The 24790-nt window shown below is 38.7% G+C and overlaps 1 protein-coding gene across 1 annotated transcript in view; it reads right to left on the bottom strand.

Annotated features, from left to right (window-relative positions):
• Positions 1-453: 453 nt before the first annotated feature.
• siah3.S (siah E3 ubiquitin protein ligase family member 3 S homeolog) overlaps positions 454-24790 on the bottom strand; it is a 57061-nt gene continuing 32724 nt past the window's right edge. Inside the window, exon 2 of the mRNA XM_018249951.2 lies at positions 454-1513. Coding sequence (XP_018105440.1) covers positions 911-1513 — 603 coding nt within the window. The 3' untranslated portion in view covers positions 454-910. The remainder of the gene's footprint in view (positions 1514-24790) is intronic.

Genomic DNA, 24790 nt, shown 5'->3' on the forward strand with positions numbered 1-24790 from the left:
ATTACTGGTCAACAAATAAAAAATTCTGTGTTTGAGACATGATTTTCTTTTTTTGTATGTATCCCTTTTTATATTTTGTATATACAGGAGTGAACAGTTGGTCTTAAAGCAACACATGCTGAAAGTGGATCAAGGTAATTAAACTATAATGTAGTGTTGAACTACACTGGAAAAGTTGTGTGCTTCAGAAGGACTGCTATACTTTATATAAGCAAAGTTGCTGTATAGCCATGGGGGCAGTGATTCAAGCTGGAAAAAATGGGAAAAGGCATAGGTTACATAGCAGATAAAGCACCATAGTATTCTACAGTGCTTATCTGTCATCTGCTATGCAATCTGTACCTTTTTTCCCTTTTGCAGCTTGAATGACTGCCCCCATGGCTACACAGCAGCTTGTTTTTATAAACTATAGTAGAGTTTCTGAAGCAAATACACAGCTTTTATCAGTGCAGGGTAACATTATATTATATATTAATTACTTTCAAAGCTTTCATTTTTCGGTGTTACTGTTCCTTTAACTAGTTAGTAGGAACAATGCTCATAATAAATTTAATTTAAAAGTAGTACAATATTTACCAGCCTGCTCAACTAGCAGGAGTTTCCAAACATATGTTTATATACAGTATACACATATATAAATGTCTGTGTGTATGTTCAAGTATATACATTTATTCAACATGGTATAAAATTGCAATTTGCCTTACTCTAAATCTTTGCACAAAAGAACTGCCATTTTTGTGATTGTGAAAATTGTTTATAAAGGCTGTCAGGGCAACTTATATCTGAAAACATTTATAATGAAGTCAAAATGGAATTTCTTTTACAGAAAGACATTTACGAGCAATAAAAAAGCTCATATTACCCAAGACCAAGCATTATAAAGTACATTTGTATGAATGCCAGGCAAAAATCATTTTTCTGGTTCCACAGGACAAGGTTTGCTGGCAGTTATTGCAATTCCAATAGCCAGGCTGCCATTATCTGAAAAAAGCTGAGCCACTGAGGCATTAAGTATCAGGCAATCTCCATTTGTAATTACAGAGTCAACACAGTCTAAAACTGAACGGGGAGTGGATTCCCATGTAAGTCTCCTTCTGTTCCTGTTAAGCTCCAGTTTGTAGTTAAAATTTTGTGCCTGAGCAGAAGTGCCAATCAGCATCATGGTAGCAAAGAATTGTGGGAAGCCTTGATATTTCTCATGTTTCCTAAGTACCAGCAAAAAGTGGTGGCCTAGGCAAGAATGTGTTATTATCCAATCCACTGGTGCTGGAAGGTGCATGTCCATAGCTAGAAATACCATTTCTGTTCCATGAAGAATGTTAATTGTGTGAGATTGGATCAGATGAGAAACAATAACCTCCAAGTGGCCTTCCCATTTACAAGAGTACAGAGGGCAAGTGCAAGAAGTTAGCTGTGGGTCATTGACTGACACCTTGACTGACTGATGGCAAAGGTATTGGTCCTTTCTTTGCGAGGAATCCTCCTCAGGGGTGGCATTTCTATTAGAACCATTCTGAAATACAACAAATATAAGTGTTAAAAACAGGTGACAGTAATATACTTCTATTCAACTCTGAACTGTATAATATACTAAATCATCCCTAAAATAAACATAAACAATATGATGAAATTGACGCCTGCACATCTGAAAAGTAGCTTGAGTCAATTGGGACTCTGGCATAAAGTCAATTGGTGTCTGAATAGTGTTGACATGTGGTGATTTCGACATGAGCAACTTTTTGACTTTTTGAGCAACTTTTTGACTTTTTGAGCAACTTTTTGACGACAGCGAATTTTCACCGCCCAATTTTTGCATGAGTTTAGCAAATTTATTCGCCGGTGCCGAAATGTGGAGATTTGTTGCGAATTCGTGGCAAGCGAATAGCCCATCACTATTAATGATATATAAAACTATATTTAGGGGGTTATTTATCTAAGTTCAAATTTATCTCAATATTTTCTGCTACAAACTCCGATCAAATCCGCACGGTTTTTTATGCTTATCTATTATTACATTTTCCCAAAAATTTGCTTTGCGTAAAAAAATAAATCTGATTTTCAAGTTTTTTTTTAGTTTTTCATCCGATTTTCATGATTTCTCCCATTGACTTATATGCAACCTCGATATGTCTGAGATGCCGGAGTTTTAGATTCTGAAATATTCTTGATTTGTTAAAAATCCGATCCGAAAATCACGAATTTTTCATGATTTATGCATTCGGAGTTTAGTAAATAACCCCCTTAAACTAAATATTTTAATCAATAAGTGAATCAGTCTGCTAAATCAGTTAAAAACCCAACATTTTAAGTGTTTGAATTGAAGAAATATGTTATTAATATGAGGCATACCACATAGTTACTTAAAAATTCAACATTTTAATAAAATAGTTCTTGAATTGATAATTAAAAATGTGCATTAAGTTCAACCTTCATCTATATGATTCATAATTAGTTTTAGTTGGTCTGTATGAAACTTCTCAATTGGCCTTCACTTTTTCTCTTTTTTTTTTCAACTTAAAATTTTTATTTGAATTTGAGCATACAAAAAATTCAAACATTGCATAGTTACACAATTGACAGTAATACAGTTGTTGCTTGACATTATGATGTATAAGGTATACATATAGTAGTCTCTCGTATCAGAAATAACCAGAGAGGGAAAAGAAAGGTGAGAAACATAGCATCAAAAACAGATTTATACTGTATGGTAAGGATACAATCACAGTCTCCACATATACTGTATAAAGGACAATACCTAACTCTAACTTTAGTTCATTAACCACATTATTACCCTGTTGAGCCCCGTAGCTCCATGTTATACCTTGTGGGAAATATAGTAATCCCACTTTGACCAGGTTCTCTCATGTTGGGGGATTTTCCCTCTAAGCCTGGCTGTCATTTCCTCCATCAGTTTCATCTCCCAAACCCGTGTAATCACTTCAGCAATGGTGGGGCTCTCTATCGATTTCCACTTAGAGGTAATAGAGAGCCTAGCTGCTGTATAAACATAATTCAATAGTTTCTGTTCAGGGGTGGAGATGTCTAAGTGGGGGAGACCTAAGAGAGTATTAGATGCTTGAATCGGTATTTCCATAAAAAGGAGCTTCGCTACGAGCCCCCGGATATTTTGGCCTTCACTTTTTCATTCAAGTTCTTGAATTATTTCCTTTCCTCGTCAGTCTCTTTCCAGTTTAAAGTGGGGATCATTTACCCCAGCATCCAAAAAAAAAACTATTGCTCTGAGAGGGAACACTTTGTATTGTCATTGTTATATTGTATTTAAAGAGAAGGAATGCTACCAAGGCAGTTTATTGCCAACAGATAGTGTAGGGGTTGATAGGGGTTAGTTCCCCGATGGTCTGAAAATCCCTCATGGTTGGAAATTCCCTGCTGTGGCTAGCTAAGGGCTAGTACAGATGAACAGTTTTTTTCTCCCCTGCATGCAACTTATTCATTTAAAAGGACCCATACTCAGACAGGAGCGTGTAAGTGCAGAGCATGTGAGTACAGCTCGGTTTAAAATAATTGACTGCATTTCGTCCTGCGCTCCCCAGTAGCTGAATGCTTTAAAACTGAACACAGGGTAGTGCAGGCAGAACTGCTCATCTGTACGAGCCCTAAGAGTTGGGCCTATATTGGATATGAGAGGGGAGTGATTCCATTTCCCCAGTGAAGTGTGCCCTAGCATTTCCAGATTTGGCCAAAAGGTGTTACTGTTGTGCAATTTTTTTTTAAGTGGAGCTGCCATGTGCTCAGTCTAATTTCCAATTTCACTCTTGGAAGGAGTGCATGCGGCTGGTTCTGGTTCCAAAAGAGTGTGGGAACCAGACCTGAAAGAAAAGATTTCTGTGAGACACTGTGGGTGCATGTACTAGCTCTGTGTGAGCCCTTGGTGAGTGTTCTGCCTGAGGGAAGGTATTAGAAGGTGTCAGCGTGTGTCCCCTGTGTGAGGACAGGTTTTGTTTGATAGCATGCTATGTGTGAACCAAAGGGAGAGGTACTTTGGGGCAGGTAGCACTACCTGAGGTAAAGAGCTCTTTGGAAGGGACAGTGACTGTGTTTTCCACCAGTAGTGGACTGTGGGACTGTGTCCTGAGTAAAAACTGTTCCAGGAGTTGGGAAGACCACATGGGCACCCTAGGACAGGGTTGATATTGATATTGTTATTACAATTTGTGTTTCTGTTTCTATAAAAAGTGATATTTGTTTGCCACACTTGTGTGTTTTATTATGTGTTCCTAGTGGGACCAACCTTAGCTGCAACCCTGCATCCCACTAGGTGATGGCATTGAGCATTAAACATTCCCAGTATCTTTCACATAGAAAAGAGGATTCAGGCCCTGTATTGAAAATAATTTATGTTTTATTTGATGCGTGTACATCCTATACTATGAGTGTCACATTAGGGTTACAATTAGCCACAATAATACAAGTTAGATTGTTTATTCTGTAGAATGTTTTACCAAACTTTTGTAAACAGCTCTAGAAGCTCTAATTGTTTGTTTAGGATGGCATGCTGCCATATTAGCTTGTGTGACATCCCTTCCTGACTGAGTCTCTCCCTTCTCAATCATAGCTCTGGGCTCAGATTACAACAGGGAGGGGAAGAGGGAGAAGGGAGGGGGAACGTGAGAGAGGAACAAACTGAGCATGCTCAAGCCCGTGCCCTGGAGGTTTAAGCTGAGATAAGGAACTCTGAAATAGAAGCCCGTGTGTACCCTTCTGATAAAGCTTACTTAGTTTTTAACCTCTCCTTCTCTTACTTCTTTTTTTATTCAAGTCACCTTCTATTCATACTCCAGTCTATCATTCAAACCACTGCCTTGTTACTAGGATAATTCTGAATTTTCAGAACTATAAAGCTGCTTAACAATAATGCAAAATAATTAAAAAACTACAAATAAAAAATCAAGCCCAGCTGCAAAGGTGAACAACCCCTTAACACGATGCCAATTTTCTTACACCACCTGATTTGTTAAATGTTTTTCATTCTAAAACACAATGAGTCTCTTTAGTATATCACAATTAGTTTTTTGTAAGATGGCAAGCTTTTTAATTAAAAAGAAACATCATGGAAAATAAGTAATCCATGCAAGCAACCATGAGCAAAATTAAGTACTCTTTCTTACTTTCATTATCAAAGAGTGAAGTTAGAGGTCGCCACAGTCCTCTAGAGTGAAATTCCACCACTCTCCATTCATTTCTATGGGATTTTGAAAGGCCTATTTATCAAAGGATGAACTTTCACTTTCACCCATTGATAAATACTCTTTTAAAAATCCCATAGAAATGAAATGAGAGTGGTGGAATTTCACTCTAGCAGACTGTGGCGATCTCTAACTTCACTCTTTGATAAATATACCCCAATGACTCTTGACTTTTTTCTAGGGGGGTGATTTATTAATTTGATCCTCAAGCTAATATAATGTAAACAAAAGTGAGAAAGAGATCTTAATATTGCTCATGGTTGCTTATCGTTAAAATGATTTGATCTGATGTTTTCATTCAGTTATCTGGAAGCCAATTATCCAGAAAGCTCCGAATTATGAAAAGGCCGTCTCCCTTAAAATCAATTTTATCCTAATAATCCAATTTTTTGTCTCTGTAAATCAGCACCACATCTTACCCAACCAGATGTAATTAATCCTTATTGGAAGCAAAACCAGCCTATTGGGGTTATTTAATGTTTATATGATTTTCTAGTAAACTTAAGGTATAAAGATCCAAATTATGGAAATGTCCATTATCTTGAAGCAGTGTGGATAGCAGGTCCTAAACCTGTACATGCTACTACTACTTCTACTAATAATACTAGGGGGGTTATTTACTAAAATCAGAATGCAAAAATCACCAACAATTAGTGATTTTAATAAAAACTGACTTTTAAAAAAAACACTTTTTAGATTTTATTAAACCCCGAGGAAGGAAAATTTAGAATCTGAAAATCCAGCATCTCAGACCTGTCGAGGTTGCATATACTGTAAGTCAATGGGAGAAGTAGAAATTTTTTTTGATGTGCGCTGGGTTTTGGTCAATACCCCGAAGTTTTCGGTTGAAAATTACGAAAAAAACGTGAAAATCTGATGAAAAAGTCCGAAAAAAACGTGAAATCGATTTTCCCCTGCTAAGCAAATTTTCTGGAAAACATAATAATAAATAAGCGTAAAAAACTCAAACGGATTTGATCGGAGTTTATAGCAGAAAATATTGAGATAAATTCGGAATTTGATAAATAACCCCCTAGGTGTGAATCCACTCTAAACATACCTACTTGTTTGTAGTGCTGCTCACACACTTGAAAAAGGGCCCTTGCTGCCTGAAACATGTCGTGTGGATGCACAATAAAGCACTGATTAGCAGGTATTCTGCTGTTTGCCCTTGATTTCCATATCCTATGATTGAATTAATTCCAGTGGTGGCTTGACGGAACACCAGAGGGAATCAAGGCTTTCCAATAACGCTTGGCTTTCTGTGTGTTACCCTGAAAGAGGATAATTATTTGACAATTGCAGGATTCCACTTATTACATGAGCAGTTGATGTTTGTAACAGAAATCTTCAATTGCTCTTATATATTGAATGTTCTGTCTCTAAACACTATGGGGGAAATGTAATAAAATTTGCAAAGAGCAAAACCTTGCAAATAAAAATTTGGCTGTTATAATTAGTCTTTTATTGCATTGCAAACCTTTAAAACCTGCTCTGCAGTTTCGTAAAAAACTTTGTAGAAAAAAAATGGTTTGTGATTGCTAAATTTTATTACGATGAAGTTGTTGAGGTCTTTAATCAGTCAAAATGGTGCAAACATGGTCGCTAACGTTCAAATGCGTCTTTGCGAATGTTTTCTGTGCTATATTAACATATTACATTCTCCCTTATATCCATGTTGTCTTTTTGTTAATTCCACTTAAAGTGGTATTGCATATACAAGCAGGGGCCTTGTTAGAGCTTTGTAAAGACAGACAAATACACTTATCGTCTTAAGTCTATACCTTTTAAGTCAAGGCAATTTTGATGTCCCTAGCTACTGCAGTCAGTATTTGCCTCATTCTGCAGTACTGATGCACAGTATAATTAAATAGTTGCAAATTGACATTGAAGTGTATGTTCTGGGTAGATGCACAGAGATTGATGAGGACAGATTAATGCAATCAGGCTACAGAATTTACAGTGAATATTAAGGGATATTCTATCCTAATGTTTGACATTTGTAGGAGACAAGAGTGTAACCAACACGAAAAAGAAATCTAATCAAACTGTGTCATCCTTTATCTGGTGCAAATACTGCACTCACTCAGCACTGCCATTTGGCCAATTCCCCGATCCCAGTGTTACAACGCCCCATGCAATAGCTTCATACCTGTGCTAACAGTGCCGTAGTCAGACTTGAAGGGCATGTAAAGGCAAAAAATTTAATTTTTACTTTCTTTAATGAAAAAGAAACCTATCTCCAATAAACTTTAATTAAAACATGTGTACCGTTTTTATAAGAAACCTGACTGTATGCAGTATGAAATTCTCCCTTCATTTACTGCTGTGAATAGGAATTATCAGACGGTCCCTAACTGCTCTGCGGGGAAAAAATCATACTTATGAACAGCAGGGGGAGCCCCCGCCTTACTTCCCAGTCATGCAGAACTCAAGCAGCTTTGTTTTTTCCCTATAGAACAGTTGGGGACTGTGTAGAGATTTGTATTGGATTTTATTTTTGCCTTTACAACCCCTTTACTGTTTCCAGCTGCAGGGACAAAGATCATAGAGCCAGATTTAAACATATAAACTGGGATTCTATTTGGAGGATTATTTTGCTGCAGCCACTGGTTCTGCCGAGTTGGAGAAAGTTTGTATTAAACAATACAAAAACGATAAAATCCACATTAGATTAAATGACAACACAGGACCCAGTGCAGTCTGTCTATTCTGATTATTAATCAGTCTTGCTGTATCGGCTTCTGGCAGATATTATTTGACTTGTGCAGTTTTGATAATTTATGATGATCCTTAAGCAGCCCAGACCACACTGAGCATGTGCGTAGTCTTGGTCTTGCAAAGATGTTTAACAAAGTTACAAGATGGTGGCCAGCATAAATCATTTGTTTGATTAGGCTTGTGGTGCGGTAAGTTCATGTTTAGTACACAAAATACAGCATTTCTAGCCTTATTCTACCATTACTTCCCTTTAAATGAAATGTAATACTGGTAGTTAGTACAATTTCGGCTAGATCATTTCCAGTCTAAATTAATTTTTTATAAAGTCATTTAGGTTAATATTAGGGGGCAGATTTATCAAAGGTCGAATTGGAAATTCAAATTCGAAATTCAAATTTTCAAAATTTTTCATGGTCAAAACTGTCAAATTCAACTAGGGAGTTATTCAAAATTGATTTTAAAAAAATTCACCACCTAAAATCTGCCGAATAACTGTTTGAATCAATGGGAGAGGTCCAGGGATCAATTTGGAGTTGTTTGCAGCCTTCCTTGCATTTTTTTCGGGGAAAAAACTCAAATCGAGTTTTTAAAAAATCTTTTATTTAAACCAGAGCTGAATTTGTATTGTCAAACAAATTACATTTTAAATATAAATGTAAAAAGACAATTCATTTAACATATATAAGCCACAAAATACAGTGCAAATAATACCAGTCTGAATGCACTGTCCTCTGAATGTGTAATTTTTCAGTACTGACTGATTTGTCGGTATGCATTTAAAGTTTCATGTTCTTTTAATTCCATTTCATTCTCTAGCTTCTACTCTACTTCAAGTTATATTAGTATCAGTCTGGATGTGTTTGCTTTGCAGCAGTACTGTACTGTATATCAGTGGGGTCTGTCGTAGCAGACAAATTGCTGTTATACAAATAGATGCACTTTGTTTCTAATTCAGAATGTAATTTTTAATTTGTAGGTGCTATGTGCATATCTGGCTGTAATTGCTGTGGCAGATTAACACAATCACATATATTTTTTTTCTGTGAAAGTAAACAGAAAGCATTATATATGTATTTAAAATATATCTTAGTGAGTCTCATTTATCAACCCTGGACATCTGTACCTGGGCAGTAACCCAAGGCAACAATCAACAATGTTTTAATTGTTATACTTGCAGCTAGCTGAAAAAAAGCTAATAACTGAGTGAATGCTATGGGTAACTGCCCAGCTACCACTTTGCCCAGCATTCAGAAATAAGAGTATTTTAACATTATAACCATAAGATATCATTGGCCTATTCCTCTAAAGCGAGAGATGATATAGCTTTTATCAGCACCCTGCTGGGTCTGTTTTTACACTTGCAATGCCAATTTGAGATTTCTGACAGCTATTCCAAAGTCTTACATTTGTTCCCTGAAATATTTAATTTCATAGCAATAAAAATGTACAGAACAGAAAAAGTGAATTGTATAAAAATAACCGATAGTTTACTCCCCTGTGAGACTAATAGGTAAATGCTAAACTGAGATTGACAGGTCAATGGATGTTTTTCTGGTCTTTTTTATTGCATTGTTATTATGTTTATATGGAACCAGTTAGTTAGCATTCTATTTTTAATAGACCCAGCCTGCATTTGGGCAGAAACATTATGAATGTTCGTGGTACACTGAATGAAACTGTAAAATTAAGGGGTTTGTGTATAACATGGTTAGAAAGGCCTATTTATAGGTCCCTAGTAAGACCTCACCTTGAGCATACATAGTAGTTGGGAAAATTGCAGATGTGAGATGTGTAATTAAACTGATAAAAGTAATGGAATATCAATTCCATAATGCCTTTAAGATGCACTTTATTTTCTTGGACAAGCAAAATATAGTTATTTTATATGTGTCTATACGTGTGTTGTGTGTATATACATATTTTTATAAATACTGTCCGAAATTACAGGGACCAGCTTTCTGAGGGCACAATCACAACTCAGGAGAATGTAGTATTCTTCAGGCAGTTTATTTTTATTGTAGTGAATATATCAAAACAAACAGTTCAAAATAAAATCCTTGCTTAATGGGCTACTAACTAACACAGGTCAGTTGTCCTCACTAACCAGGAGTAGGCCTGCCACCTGTCTCTCAAACAGAGAATTCAAAGTCCCAAACTTATGGTAATTCAAAATCTCACACGGGCAGCTTTCTTGTGTCTTTCCCTCAGACTGGAGCTCTCTTTTGTGGCTTGCGCTTCTTTTTAATTATCCACCTAAGGTGCCTCAGGTAGACATAAAACACACAAGCTGGTCTAGCAGTCCGGGAGCCACTCTGTTAGGAAAAACAGCTGTCCCTGAAATATAATGCAACTAGCACTATGCCAAGAAATACATTCCATTTCCATGAGGTTCATATGCAAAACTGAGAATTACACCTATTAAAGAGTTTGTTCAATTTGAAGACTGAAGTGTATTTTAGATATAAATGTGTAACATAGTAAGAGTGCTGACAGTAATTACTCAAAGACAACAAATTATTCAATAAGTGCTTTAATGCACGTTTGAAGTTTTTGATAGGGCCAAGCAAAAAAGGAACAACACCCTCAAGGAGGTGGCAGACAAGATAAATAATAAAGATAAATAATCGCCACAGGAAATATCCACCTTTGTCATTTTGCATACAAAACATCTTGCTAGGGTATAATTATTCTTTGTCTGCTCAGTGTGAATTGAAGATATGATTAATTTAACATCCTTAGGTAAACAATGTAGAGACTGCAAACCTTTGGGGATATTGCCATCTCTGAAATTTTAATAATGTCACTATATGAATACCAATTCTCACATTTAATGCACATTCTGCAATTACTTACTGTAACCAGGATCTTAATGCAACATTAGGGGGCAGATTCACTAAGGGTCGAATTTCGAAGTTAAAAATACTTCGAAATTCGACCCTCGAATTGAAATCCTTCGACTTCGAATATCGAAGTCGAAGGATTTAGCGCTAATCCTGCGATCGATCGATCGAAGGATTTTTCGTTCGATCGATTAAATCCTTCGAATCGAACGATTCGAACGATTTTAATCCAACGATCGAAGGAAAATCCTTCGATCAAAAAAAGGTTAGCAAGCCTATGGGGACCTTCCCCATAGGCTAACATTGACTTCGGTAGGTTTTATCTGCCGAAGTAGGGGGTCGAAGTTTTTTTTTAAGGGAAAGTACTTCGACTATCGAATGGTCGAATAGTCGAACGATTTTTACTTCGAATCGTTCTATTTCGTTCGAATTCGAACGAATTTAACCAATTCGATGGTCGAAGTACCCAAAAAATACTTCGAAATTCGAATTTTTTTCATTCGAATCCTTCACTCGAAGTTAGTGAATCTGCCCCTAGCTATTACACTAATTAAAAATAATGAACTTTCACTTGCATTCTACTAAGCCTCTTAGTTGAAGTCATAGTCCTTAAGCTCTGTCCAACCATAAATACTTAATGGCACATTTTAAACTTTCCTTTTAAAATGATGTTGCATATTGGGAGATGAAATCTGAGATTTAGGATAGGATAGTATTGAACACTCTCACCTAGCAAACCATTAACTGCAGTAATGTCTTCAGCACATTACATTACCTTTGCACAGCTAATAATAAATAATAGCAGGTTATACTGAAAGTTGCTTCTCTAAATAGGGCTATTTATGTAGAAATCTTTGTAATTTCATATCGGAACATGAAACATGGTTTCCTGAACGAAAGCCCCTCATATTTACATAGCAGCAGTTTAAACTGTTACAATTATAATATGAGAATGTAATAAGACTAATCTGTGATTCTAATGTATATAATGCAGTTGTTGTTATTTGCAATCCTAGGGCAATAACACATCAAGTATTTGTCCCTGCTACAAAACCTTATTTCACTTGATTATATTATGGTCAAAGGTAATTTTGTTAGCTGTATAGCACAAGTGGGAGGCTTGCCCCAAAAGCCCCAAGAACATGGAAAGAATTAAATTGCCTCTTGTCCCATTTCCATTAAACAATGATGTGCTTATGTTGCCCATAATTTCTCAGTAAGTGATACCAAACTAAAATATTTAGTAGAACATCCTGTATGTATATACTGTATTCCCGCATCAACAGTATTTTTTTATAAACATTCATTGCAGCCACAGTAGAGTGACAGATAGAAATAAACCACAAATATCCATAGATTCATATCATCTTCCACTCTAGTTAGTCTATGACATTGGGTATCATGCTTAACCCTCTTGCTGCATCAGCAATACCATTACCTAGACACACACAGTTTAAATGGTTAGCACTAGTTGAAATATGGCTAAACTGTGGAAATCTGCTAAAGATTGTTTTGCAATAAAAAGAGGCCTTCTACTATCAAGAACACATGTTTACGTGTACAGAATAGACATGAACATCATGTCAGATCAAATGAATACCTTTCATTTCTGGTATAACTAGTCCACTATGTATCGAAAGGGAGGCTAAAATGGAAGTGTACGAGACAGGGTCATAGCAGGGTCTAGTAAGGGAGCTGGAAGATGTTAATAGGCATGGGGTTGTGGGAGAAGGAGGTTGGTTGGAGGCATGAGGAACACAGTGAAAGGGATAGAACATGATGAGTCAGTCATTTTACTTTTGCAGTACCACCCTCCCTCCCTTAGTGGGGGTTGATGGTAGCAAGGTGGGTGTTTAACTAATATTCCAATCTAATGACAGAAATGGATTAGGTTAAAGGACCCCTTATATTTCTTTTATTTTGCTATTCAGATTTGGAAAGAGAGATGGTACATAAATCAGAAAGTATGGTTGTTATTAAAGCAGTGTTGGAACTGATCACATAATTCTCTTGTAACATTTTTGACTGGAAAAAATGATGGCAAAAACATCCAAAGATTACAATAAATCTCTAGTCTGCTGAGAGCAAGAATGATCATATCCAGACTTGCACTTGTTAAGAATAGAAATATTATTTCCCAGACAACAGGATTTATTTGTATTTATTAAACTTTGAACACTTTTGCTCTGTAATTGTGTTTTCTAACTTTTAGATAGATGACATATCATTCTTTCAAGAGCATACTATATTCGCAGTGAAGTGTTTCAATATGTGATGAGCATTTATCTATTCTGTAGTTATTTCTGTGTTAAATTTAGAGTATGGAAATGTATAAATATTTTCATCATTTGAATTTCAATCTAGAGACTTTTATTACTAATTACAACAGGCAGGGACATATGCAGTGTCAGACTGGCCCACCAGGATACCAGGAAACCTCCCAGTGGGCCCTAGTGTCAGTGGGCCTTCCTACTCATTACCATTAGACCTACCAATGACCTTCATGGTAATTTCCTATTTCTGCATGGGAATAAAGAAATAGCTCTGAATGATTTTTATGGTGTACTTATTTCTAAATTATACTGTTTACATTACAAATAATTCACTCTACCATATGTAATGTTATTCATGAACTAACAAGTGTATTTTTTTAGTTGTAATATTGGTGTGCAGGCAGCCATCTTAGGTCATTGTGCTTGATCCTGTGCTTTCAGAAAGAGCCAACACTTCACAGCTGAACTGCTTTCAGATAAGCCATTGCTTCTTCTACTCAATGTAACTGGAGGAGTCACAATGGCACTTGAATTTTTACTATTGACTGCGATTCTCATTATCTACCAGGGAGCTGTTATCTGGATACACATTGTTCTGCTGATAGGCTGCTGGGGGGAGGGAGGGATAACATCACTCTAACTTGCAGCCTAGCAGTAAATAGTGATTGAAAATTTTCAGATCACAAGTCACAAGACTGAAGGCATCTGGGAAACTAACATGTCTAGTCCCATATTCAGATTAAAAAACTGTTGGCTCTTTTGAAAAAGGGATTTCAGTGCAGAATTCTGCTGGAGCAGTACTATATACTGATGTGTTTTGAAAAAAAACATGTCTTCCCATAACAGAATCCCTTTAATTTATAAAATATTGTACATTTATATAACACAAAAATTTCGTATTTTTCTCCAATAGTAACCAACAAACAACACTGTTGTGAAGGGAAGATGGCCGTAGCTTAGACTAGAGAGTAATATGACTAGGTAAAATGAGGCTGAAATTGATGTTACTTGGATAGTGGACAAATGCAAAGGCTGGGAATAATCAATATTTTTATTGCTCGCAAACACTCTCACTATAAAATATAACAAGGCATACAAAGACCAATGCATTTCTGACCTCATACAGAAGAATGTTAGATTGTATTCTGTCACTAGTAGAAAAACTTTTTACGAATACGTTAACATGACAAACATTTCTTTTTTTTTTTTTTTAAAAGTGTTTTTATTGGTTTTCTCACACACAAAAAACAAGACAGACAGTGTCCCGTAGAGGACTCAAAAATTATACATAGTCAGTAAAAAATAAAAAAAGGAAAAACAATAAAGGAAATACGTCAGAGGGGAGAGGAAAGAAAGAAAGAAAGAAAGAAAGAGAGTCCAAGAGGGTGTGGAGTGTGGAGGGGGTAAACAGTAGACAAGACTAATATCTGGTGGAGCTAGCACAGACCATCCTTTCAAAACACATGGGGGCTATTAGTGTCAGAATTCAATACCCATAGCATCCAGACAGCTATAAACTTGTCCGTGCAGCCTCTAGACATATATACTGCTTTATAGTAAGGGAGGGCTTTATTGACAAGGTCCTTCCAGTCCTCAAGTTTGGGTGCTTCACGCTGATTCCACCGAAGAACAATCATTTTCCTAGCATAGAACATTAGCAGCTGGAGCAAAGTCCGACAACCAATTGACCCCACATCTCCATCCATGCATCCCAACAGCGCTAGGCTGGGCCGAGGCAATATAGGGAAGACCAGAATCTTAGAAATAAATGAGAAAACGTCAGTCCAATAGCGAGTCAGTTTGGGGCATGTCCACACCACATGGAACCAAGTCCCCGGGTGCCCACAGCCCCTGGTGCAGTTCTGATCTCTGGTAGGATCCATATGATGAAGCCGTACCGGCGTGAGGTAAGAACGATGCATAAACTTCAGTTGTATCAACTTGTCTCTAGCCGAAATTGTGGTGGCCAACATGTGGCGCATAATCAGCTCCCAGGACTCCTCGTCCAAATTCTCAATGTCCCTGATCCATTTCTGGAAGCATTTAAGCGGTCGTTTTTCCTCAGGTGCCAACAGGATATGATAGATGGCTGAAAGAGGTTTGACGACTGCCTGAAGTTGCAGAGTGCTTTCCAAAGAGGTGGCTACAATATTAGACTGCGGATCCGGGAATTGCGCCTGAGCAGCATGGCGAAGTTGACCATACCGAAATTGTGTAACATGTTGTGTTGAACAGGAGGCCTTGAGTTGCAGAAAGCTTTTTAGCTCTCCCTCATTGTACAAATCTTTCACATATCTGAGACCATTGCCTGCCCAAAATTTGTAATCCAGGTTAGCGAAAAAATGTGGGAGCATCTTATTACACCACAGCGGAGCATGGGGAGAGTGGTAGGTCAAGCCAGCGGGAGTCACCAGTTTTTGAGCCAGCTGCCAGGCTCTGACGGTTGTGTTCATAGAGTGGGTAACTTGTGGGTGTGCCTCCCGCCCTCTATAAGGCAAAAGCCTCAAGGCTTCCCTCGAGCCCAGTATCCCCGCTTCTAAAGTACAGGATGCATTAGTGCTATCAGATTCAAACCACCATCGCACCGTTACCAATAAAGCAGCCAAGTAGTACAAGTACAAATTCGGGACGGCAAGACCCCCAGCCTGAGTGGACCTGTGCAATGTTGCCATACTGATTCTGGGAACCCGTTTGGCCCAAATAAAGGAGGATATAACTGAGTTCACTTGTTGAAAAAAGGATTTGGTAAGCCAGATAGGAGAATTTCTAAACATATAGAGAAATTTAGGCACATACTTCATTTTCAATAAGTTGATCCTACCGTATAGTGACAATGGCAAAAATTCCCATTGGGCAAATTTGGCAACCATATCCGCAGTAATAGGGTCAACATTGACCGCCTTATAGCGGGTTATCTCTTGAGTAATCCAAATTCCCAGGTACAAAAAGGTGTCAACCCATTGCAACGGAGAATCCGGAGATAACTGTCTTTTGGCCGCCTGATCCAGGGCAAACAATGTAGATTTATGCCAGTTCACACGAAGCCCAGAGTACTTCCCATTCTCAGATATAATCCCCAATAGGACATCCAGGGCCGGGCCAGGGTTCTCAAGGTATATCAACATATCGTCAGCGTACAACGATATCTTTTCGGTCAGAGAACCAATTTTCAAACCCGTAATCCCAGCAGAGGTGCGGATTAGTTCTGCAAGTGGCTCAATTGCCAAACAAAATAAAAAAGGAGAGAGGGGGCAGCCCTGCCTGGTACCCCTCCCCAAATTAAAACTGACCGAAAGCATAGAATTTGCCCTAATCTGAGCCACCGGTGAGTGGTACAGTGCCTGAATCCACCCCACATATCTAGGGCCAAAACCATATCGCTTCAAGGTGTGCCACAAAAAGGCCCATTCAACTGAGTCGAAGGCTTTCTCCGCATCTAATGCCACAATGGTTCGGGAGCCAGCATTGTCGTGTCGTACCTGTAGATGAGTGAGAAGCCTCCGAATGTTGATATCAGTCGCCCTAGAGGGAATGAAGCCAGTTTGATCCGAGTGGACTAAATCTTGCATAAGTGGTTTAAGCCTGTTTGCCAACACTTTAGCTAAAATCTTGGCATCACAGTTAATAAGCGATATAGGCCTATAAGAAGCACATTTCCGCGGATCTTTGCCTTTTTTGGGATAATGGAAATATATGCACGGGACATAGACTCAGGCACTGCACCCCTCAGAGCCACATCATTAAATATCTCCGTGAGTGGCCCCACCACCAAAGAGAGATGGTGTTTGTAAAACTCACCCGGGATGCCGTCAGGGCCAGGGGCCTTGCCTGTAGGTAGCAATTTAATTACCTGTTCCACTTCCGACTGCGTTATGAGCGCATCTAACCGTTCCTGTGTAGCATCAGAGAGGTATGGCAGTGGGACGGCCCCCAGATAGTCAAGCAACTGTACGTCAGAACAGGTCACCTTTGAGGAATAAAGTTCCTGATAAAACTGCCGAAATACATCTACAATGCACCGAGGTTGGGTTATCAACTCACCCGCATCATTTTCAATACATGGGATGGAAGCCGTATTACACTCGTCTCGCACCAGCATGGCCAAAAGCTTACCAGCTTTGTCCCCCATTTCAAAAAGCCTATGCGACTGCTTCTGAATGTACGCCCGTGCCTGTTCGACATTGGCTAATGCAAGTAAGCGAGAGGACTGCAACCAATCATTCCTATTCGTATCAGAGGGATCAGCTAAATATACCTGTTCTTTGGCAGCAGTGTCTGATTCCAAAGAGCCAATCGTGTTACCCAATTTCCGTTTTGCCTGGCTGATGCCCGATATGTACACCCCCCTTGCTGTTGCCTTAAACGCCTCCCAGACTACAAACGTATCGGCAGTGCCCGGGTTGAGCTGCCAGTACTGCACTAAAGCAGGTTGAACTACGGGTTCGGTGGCAGTGGTACCAATCCAGTGTGAGGGGAGCCTCCAAATTTTATCAATAGGTTCGGCCCGTAGGATCACTGTGAGCGACAGGGGGGAATGATCCGAAATGCCCCTGGGCAAGTAGTCCACTGAAGACAACTTTGCTAATATATCTGGGGATACAAAGGCCAGATCTATGCGGGAATGCGATTTATGTGTGGCCGAGTAACAGGAGAATTCCCTCGTATTCGGGTGTTTCCACCTCCACGCCTCAGTAAAGGCACTGCTATCCGCCCAGCTCTTTAGAGGCAGCTTACTGTAGTGCGAGCCAGTAGTCGTATCAATCGCTGGGTTTAGAACCGCATTGTAATCCCCCATCAGTATAATAGGAGACGGGACCATGTCTGCCAGAAGCGTTACAAGGTGGGGTAGGAAGTGGTGTTCAACAGCAGGGGGGGCATAGACAGAGGCCAGTAGAAGCCGAACCCCATTAAATCGGGCCTGAACAAATATATATCTCCCATGGTGATCCTGTTTGACCTTCTCAACTTGGCAATCAATATTCCTGTGCACCAGGATCGCCACTCCCCGAGAATAGGTGGAGTAAGTGGCATGAAAGGCTCTCCCTACCCAAGCCCGCTTAAGTGCCAAAATTTTTTGCCCCGAGAGGTGGGTTTCCTGGAGCACAAGAACATCTGGTTTATGCCTTTTCACAAATTGGAACACTAATGCTCTCTTTTCTTTTGTACCCAAACCCCGCACATTCCAGGTAAGTAGTTTCAGCGACGCCATAAGTGTACAGTGCCAATAGGAACCGTCCGACTGCCGCCCCATCTAGGTCCCCTCCAACACTCCAAGACAGAAAAGAGACGAGAGGGAGAAAGAGAAGAAGAAAGAGAGGGGAAACAGAAAAAGCATAGAAAAAATAAACCAAACAAAAAATATACAAGAGGAAGCATTGGTAAACATGACATCATATCATACACGGTATTCCCCTTGAGCAAAACAAGCATAAGGCTATAAATCAGCCCGTGTGGGCAGACCTAACTGCAAAATCCCACTAACTCCCCCCCCCACCCTGACCTACCGAACCACAGACGGAGGCCCTAATCCCTTAACCTGTCTAACTAACTGAGGAGGCACACCGTAACTATCTAAGGTGTAACCAAAACTTCTTCGTGGTGGCTGGGGCTCCAATGTGTCTTACCCCGTATATTGGCACAGTCCTGCAAACAGCCTTACTGCGTAAAGTGCACCAGACAAGGGGGCCATCCGGCCTAACGATGGTGATTGTCGATCCATTGGCTGACTTCTGTCGGATCTGTAAAGTAGCGGGTAACCGCTCCATCAATGATCCGCAATCTGCTGGGGAAAAGCATGCTGTACTTAATTTCCTTCTCCCGTAGTCGCCGTTTAACATCTTGAAAGGTGCGGCGCTGCCGTTGAATCTCCGCAGTAAAATCAGGATAGAATTGCAGCGTAGCGTTGAGAAAACGAACTTCGCCTTTTTTCCGAGCTGCAGAGAGAATGGCGTCTCGATCCCTGTAGTTCAGGAGACGCAGAATAAAGGGCCGCGGCGTCTCACCTGGTATGCGCCGCGTGGGGATCCTGTGGGCTCTTTCCACGGTATACGCAGCAGACAAAGTAATGGGCGCCAACACATCTTTAAGCAGAGCTTCAATAAAATCGGTAGGGGAGTGCCCCTCTGCTCCCTCCGGCAAACCCATTATGCGTACATTGTTTCTCCGCGAGCGGTTTTCAGCATCTTCCGCCCTTTGGTGTAGCAACTTTACTTGTCTCTGCAACTCCGCCACCAGTGGCTGTTGTCTGGCAATAGTGTCCTCTGCATCCCCCACGCGGCGCTCAGCTTCCGACACCCTCTCCCTCACCTTATCAAGATCCGCCCGAAATATGGAGACCTCAGCCTGGATCTCCATGCGCAGGTCGTCCATTTTGGAGGAGAGGGCCGTCTGGGATTCACGGATAGCGTTGAGCAGCATAGTGGACTCCGGTGAGAGCTCCTTGAGCTGTACTGCGGCGGCATCCGAAGCCCCAGCCGCTGACGGTGGAGACGCCGCTCCCGAAGGTGTCTCCGTCATACCCAAGATGGCGTCAGGCCCGCTGTTGCGTAGCTGTTTTTTAGAGAGACGCGGTGCCCTTTGGGATCGCCTCGAGCGCTTACCGCTCATATGGTCGAGAGAAGTGGATTAGCCGATGCAGTGCCCACTCACTATCGCAGTAAAAAGTCGGCGTTGGGTATATTTCAGGATGGGTTAAGTGCGGAGCTCCAGCCAGACACGTCTGCTCCGTTCCCTCACATAGCCACGCCCCCGACAAACATTTCTACAGCATTTCTACACAGGTAAATATACAGGTATTGTATGGGTATCCAGTTTTAGAAAAGTTATTATACTGTACCTTAACAATACATTACTAAATCTGGAGTAGTGATGGGGATATATAGATAAAACATAAACAAAATAACAAAACCAACACACCTACCTAAAATGTAATGGCAGGGAACTACTGGGATGTGAAATGGTCTTTTTACCCATATAATAATCAAAACCCTGCATTGAAACTGAACGGAAAGCCTACCAAATGACTCTTAAAGGAACTTTCTACATAAAAAAGGACAATCATTAATAGGAATCTAGAATGGGGAACCCTTGGACCTATTGTATCCAGTCTTGAAGAAAATCATTGTGTTTGATAGTATGGGGTGTATTCTTCATCCTCTATTAGATAGTTCACCCCACTGTTACACAGTAATAAATCCTGGTTTCGGACATGTCATTGCTGATGGGCTGTTCTAATTCAAAAATGGTTTTGCCGTGCTAGGAGTGCTAGCACGGCAGAAGACTATTTTGGAAAAATGAAACAAGATTTATTACATTGTTTTTTCTATGCAACTATGTGGGAATTTCTTTTGTTGTATATGTAGTAAAACACACATTTCATTATTCAAAACTTCTCATGACTCCTAACTGATGCACATGATTTTTCCTTCTTGTTTTTCAAACCAGATTGGGCTTTGTGATACAAACAGCAAGTTTAAATTTTAACTCTATTACTGGACAAATATAAATCTATGTAAAGCTTTGAAATCGTGTTATATAATATGAACTTCATTGTATTTCTTCATTTTCTTTAGTCTCGATTGAAATAAGATTTTCCACAAATAGTTTTAATGCTCTAAACGGAATTTAATGCATCCAAATTGTACCTACTTGCTTGAAACTAAAGATCTAAGATACATATTGTGCCAAGAGCTAAGATAATTACCTATTATATATTTAACAAGAGATAAAAATGCTTCAGCTCTTCCCTTTCATCTTCCCTCTCCCTGCATATGCTAATAGTATTTAGTAAAATCTCTAGGATAACGACAATCTCTTTGACACAGCCAAATTATCCACAGCTGAAATTAAGGGGCAGATTTATCAAGGGTCGAATTTCGAAGTTAAAAATACTTTGAAATTCGACCATCGTATTGAAATACTTTGACTTAGAATATTGAAGTCGAAGTTTTTCAATCGAATTTGGGTATCCTGCGGTGGAAGTAAAATCGTTCGATCGAACAATTAAATCCTTCAAATCGAATGATTCGAAGGATTTCATCGATCAATCGAACGATTTTACTTCGACTTCCAAAAACTTAGAAAAATGCTCTAGAAGGTCCCCATAGGCTAACATAGCACTTCGGCAGGTTTAATTTGGCAAAGTATGGAAGTTGAAGTTTTTTTAAAGAGACAGTACTTCGATTATTGAATGGTCAAATATTCGAACAATTTTACTTTGAATCTAATTCAAAGTCGTAGTATCCTATTCGATGGTCGAAGTATCCAAAAAATAGCTTCGAATTTTTTTACTTCGAAAATTCCCTCGAATTCACTTCGACCCTTAATAAATCTGCCCCTAAGTTATCAAAACTAAGTCTCTGTGTGAAAGATTTGCTAACATTCAGGATCACAGGAATCCTTTTCCTTTTCAAGTAGAATTCTCCTGAAGCCTAATCCAAATACTGCCGTTATATCTTTATGACATCTCTGAGAGTTATTTCTGCTGTCAGAAATGCTAGTAGTGCATAATTGCCGTCTTAGATTGTATCCAAATATCGAATTACCAAACAATGCCTGTGTAGCTTTGCATACTATTAGTACAGAAAAACAAATCATAAAAATAACTGACTGAAGAATAATGCCCCAACATTATTGGGATTTCCCCATTGAGTTTTAGGATGAAAAACGTTGATAAAATTCGCAATATCTGTATTTAGGAGTAGGTTACAAATAAAGAAAACTATGAGAGTAGATATCAATTATTGGGATTTCCCCATTGAGTTTTAGGATGAAATACTTTGATAAAATTCACATTATCTGTATTTAGGAGTAGGTTACAAATAAAGAAAACTATGAGAGTAGATATCAGACTGTTCAATGTTAACTTTTACTTTACTGTTTGATGCGTGTTTATAAAACTGCCAATGAAACCCATGATACTCTTATTAAGCATCATTTATGATGAAACAGTTTACACACAGACAAACATTTTTTCGCAGAGAACTACAGACAGGCATTTTGAAAGGTAATTAAATATGATAATGGGCCCATGAAATCAACCAACGAGTGGATGTAACAATCCCCTACCCTGAAGTTAACAAAAAAAAACACATAACTTCATGAAATTTGTACTTTTGCGGTAAAGTAATGGCATCGCAAAAATGGTTACCTGGACACAAGCAACACTGGTTTAAAGGACAGGGAAAGTCTAAAATAGAATAAGGCTAGAAATTCTGTATTTTGTATACTAAACATAAGCATGGACTTACTGCACCACAAAGCGTAATCAAACAAATGATTTATGCTTTTAAAGTTGGCCACAGGGGGCTGTCATCTTGTAACTTTGTTAAACATCTTTGCCTGACCCTGACCCTGCACATGCTCAGTGTGGTCTGGGCTGCTTAGGGATCGTCATAAACAAAGCTGTTTGAGTTCTGCATGGCTCGGAAGTAAGGGGGGGGGCTCCCCCCTGCTGTTCATAAGTATGATTCTTTTCAGCAGTTAGGGACCATCTGACAATTCCTATCCACAGCAGTAAATGAAGGGAGAATTTCACTGCATACAGTCAGGTTTCTTATAAAAAACAGTACACATTTTTTAATAAAAGTATATTGGAGATAGGTTTCATTTTCATTAAAGAAAGTAAAAATGGGATTTCATTTTTTTGCCTTTCCTTGTCCTTTAATGAGAGTGCAAATGTAGGAGAGGCCTGCAAATGGCTTTTGGATGACAGAGGCAGTGTTGGACTGGCCCACCGGGATACTAGGAAAACCCCTGGTGGGCCCAGGTGTCAGTGGGCCCTTTTGCTTCTAACTATGTGGCCAATTTTATGGTCATTCCTTATTTCTTTATGGGAAAAAATGCATAGTAATTGAAGAATAGAAATATAAAAGACTAGGAGATTAAAGAGGATGAGTGACGAGAGGAGGAATAATAATTTGGAAAGTGGGCCCACGGTCTAAAGTTTTCCAGTGGGCCCCTGGCATTCCAGTCCGACACTGGACAGAGGGAAGATATTGCAACTGCAGAAATGAGAGAAACTGTTTGTTTATTTATGAATTTGTTTTCTAATGGAAAGCTAAAAATACTTAAAATGTAAAACTGCAGGGCAGAACTAAAAGTAATCTCTATTTACTGTTTGGGGCCAATGCAAACATTTGAGAAAATGCCATTTAATGACTTATAGTCAGTTGCTATGGCAATATATAACATACAGTTTGTAAAATGTAAAAATATTCAGTAAGTTTAATGTTTAAGATATAATGGCTTAAGGCATTTGAAAATAAAGATAACACAATAGTATGACATTAATATTAACATGAATTTATGCCAGTTGAGTTAACATCAAGCACAATATACTGCCTTATAATTAAAATTAAAAATCTAACTAATAAAAAATGTAAATAGAAAATGTAAATGTGTTTTAATAGGCATTTTTGGAGCTTTTTGGACAATGGGTTTACAGATAACAGATTCAATATCCTTAATTAAAAAGAACACATTTTTTGTTTGCTTTCAAGTAATTTCCAGTAGTTATTCCCATGCTTTCTCATTAAGGCTACTGTGATTTACAACTTACTTGACAGCCTACTTAACACCTTTCAACACTTCAGTCTATGCAAATATCATCTAATGGAATAATTACTCATGTTATCCTTCACTTCTCCTCTATAGTTATAATTCCATGGCTGATTGCCTGTGAAATGCTATATTGTGTGCAAGAGTTGTTATCTATACTTCAAAAACTTTCAAAGGCTTCATGCTAAATTCTATGTCAGGAATACTCAACTATTTTTTTTCTGTAGGTCATGCCTACAAGATTTAATTGCTGCAATTCTTTTATTTTTCATTTAGTTCCTGCAATTTTCTTGCATTACTTGCATTGTTAAGTATAAGACAATCTAGTAAAGAGTATATAAAGTTATAGACTTATACTTATATAGATGTTGGAAGATGGACAGAGAATAATGGAAGCAATTTAATTTGGGACTCATGGCAGAAATTTCTACCAAACAGCTGTGTACTATAAATGGGTATATACAGTGAACATACAGATAAACAGATAAGGGGTTCTCTTCTCTTGAATGCTTGGGAACCGGGATTTCTGAAAGTTATGTATGGAATGTTTAAACATGTAATAAACCCAATAGGATTGTTTTCCCACCAAGAGGGGTTTATGCAGCTTAGTTACCAAGAAGTACAAGGTACTTTTTTGTTATTACAGGTATGGGACCTGTTATTTAGAATGCTTGGGACCTGGGGTTTTCCAGATAATGGGTGTTTCGGTAATTTGGATCTCCATACCTTAAGTCTCCTAAAAAATCATTTAAACATGAATTAAACCCAATAGGATGGTTTTGTCTCTAATAAGGATTATTATTTCTTAGTTGGGATTAAGTACAAGGTTTTGTTATTACAGAAGGAAAGGGAATCTAAAATTTTGAATTATTTTATTAAAATGGAGTCTATGGGAGGCGGCTTTCCCATAATTTGGGGCTTTCTGGTTTAACATGTTTCTGGACAACGGATCCTATACCTGTACAGAGAGAAGGGAAATAATTATAAGAAAAGTAGTTTTTTTGTTGCTTAGAATGGACTCTGTCTCCGGCTAAGGGTTATTGGCACTAGCAATATTCTCATATTTTATTTGGCTGCAGTTTAATCTATTGAGGAAATTAAAATTGTTTAGTACTAGTGTTCATGGAATTCATTTTCATTATAGCTGGCAGATGAATAACTGCTGATCCTTTATATCTTTTAGAGAAAGTGC

Source organism: Xenopus laevis, chromosome 2S, assembly GCF_017654675.1.
Source record: "Xenopus laevis strain J_2021 chromosome 2S, Xenopus_laevis_v10.1, whole genome shotgun sequence".
Classification (NCBI taxonomy): Eukaryota; Metazoa; Chordata; class Amphibia; order Anura; family Pipidae; genus Xenopus; species Xenopus laevis.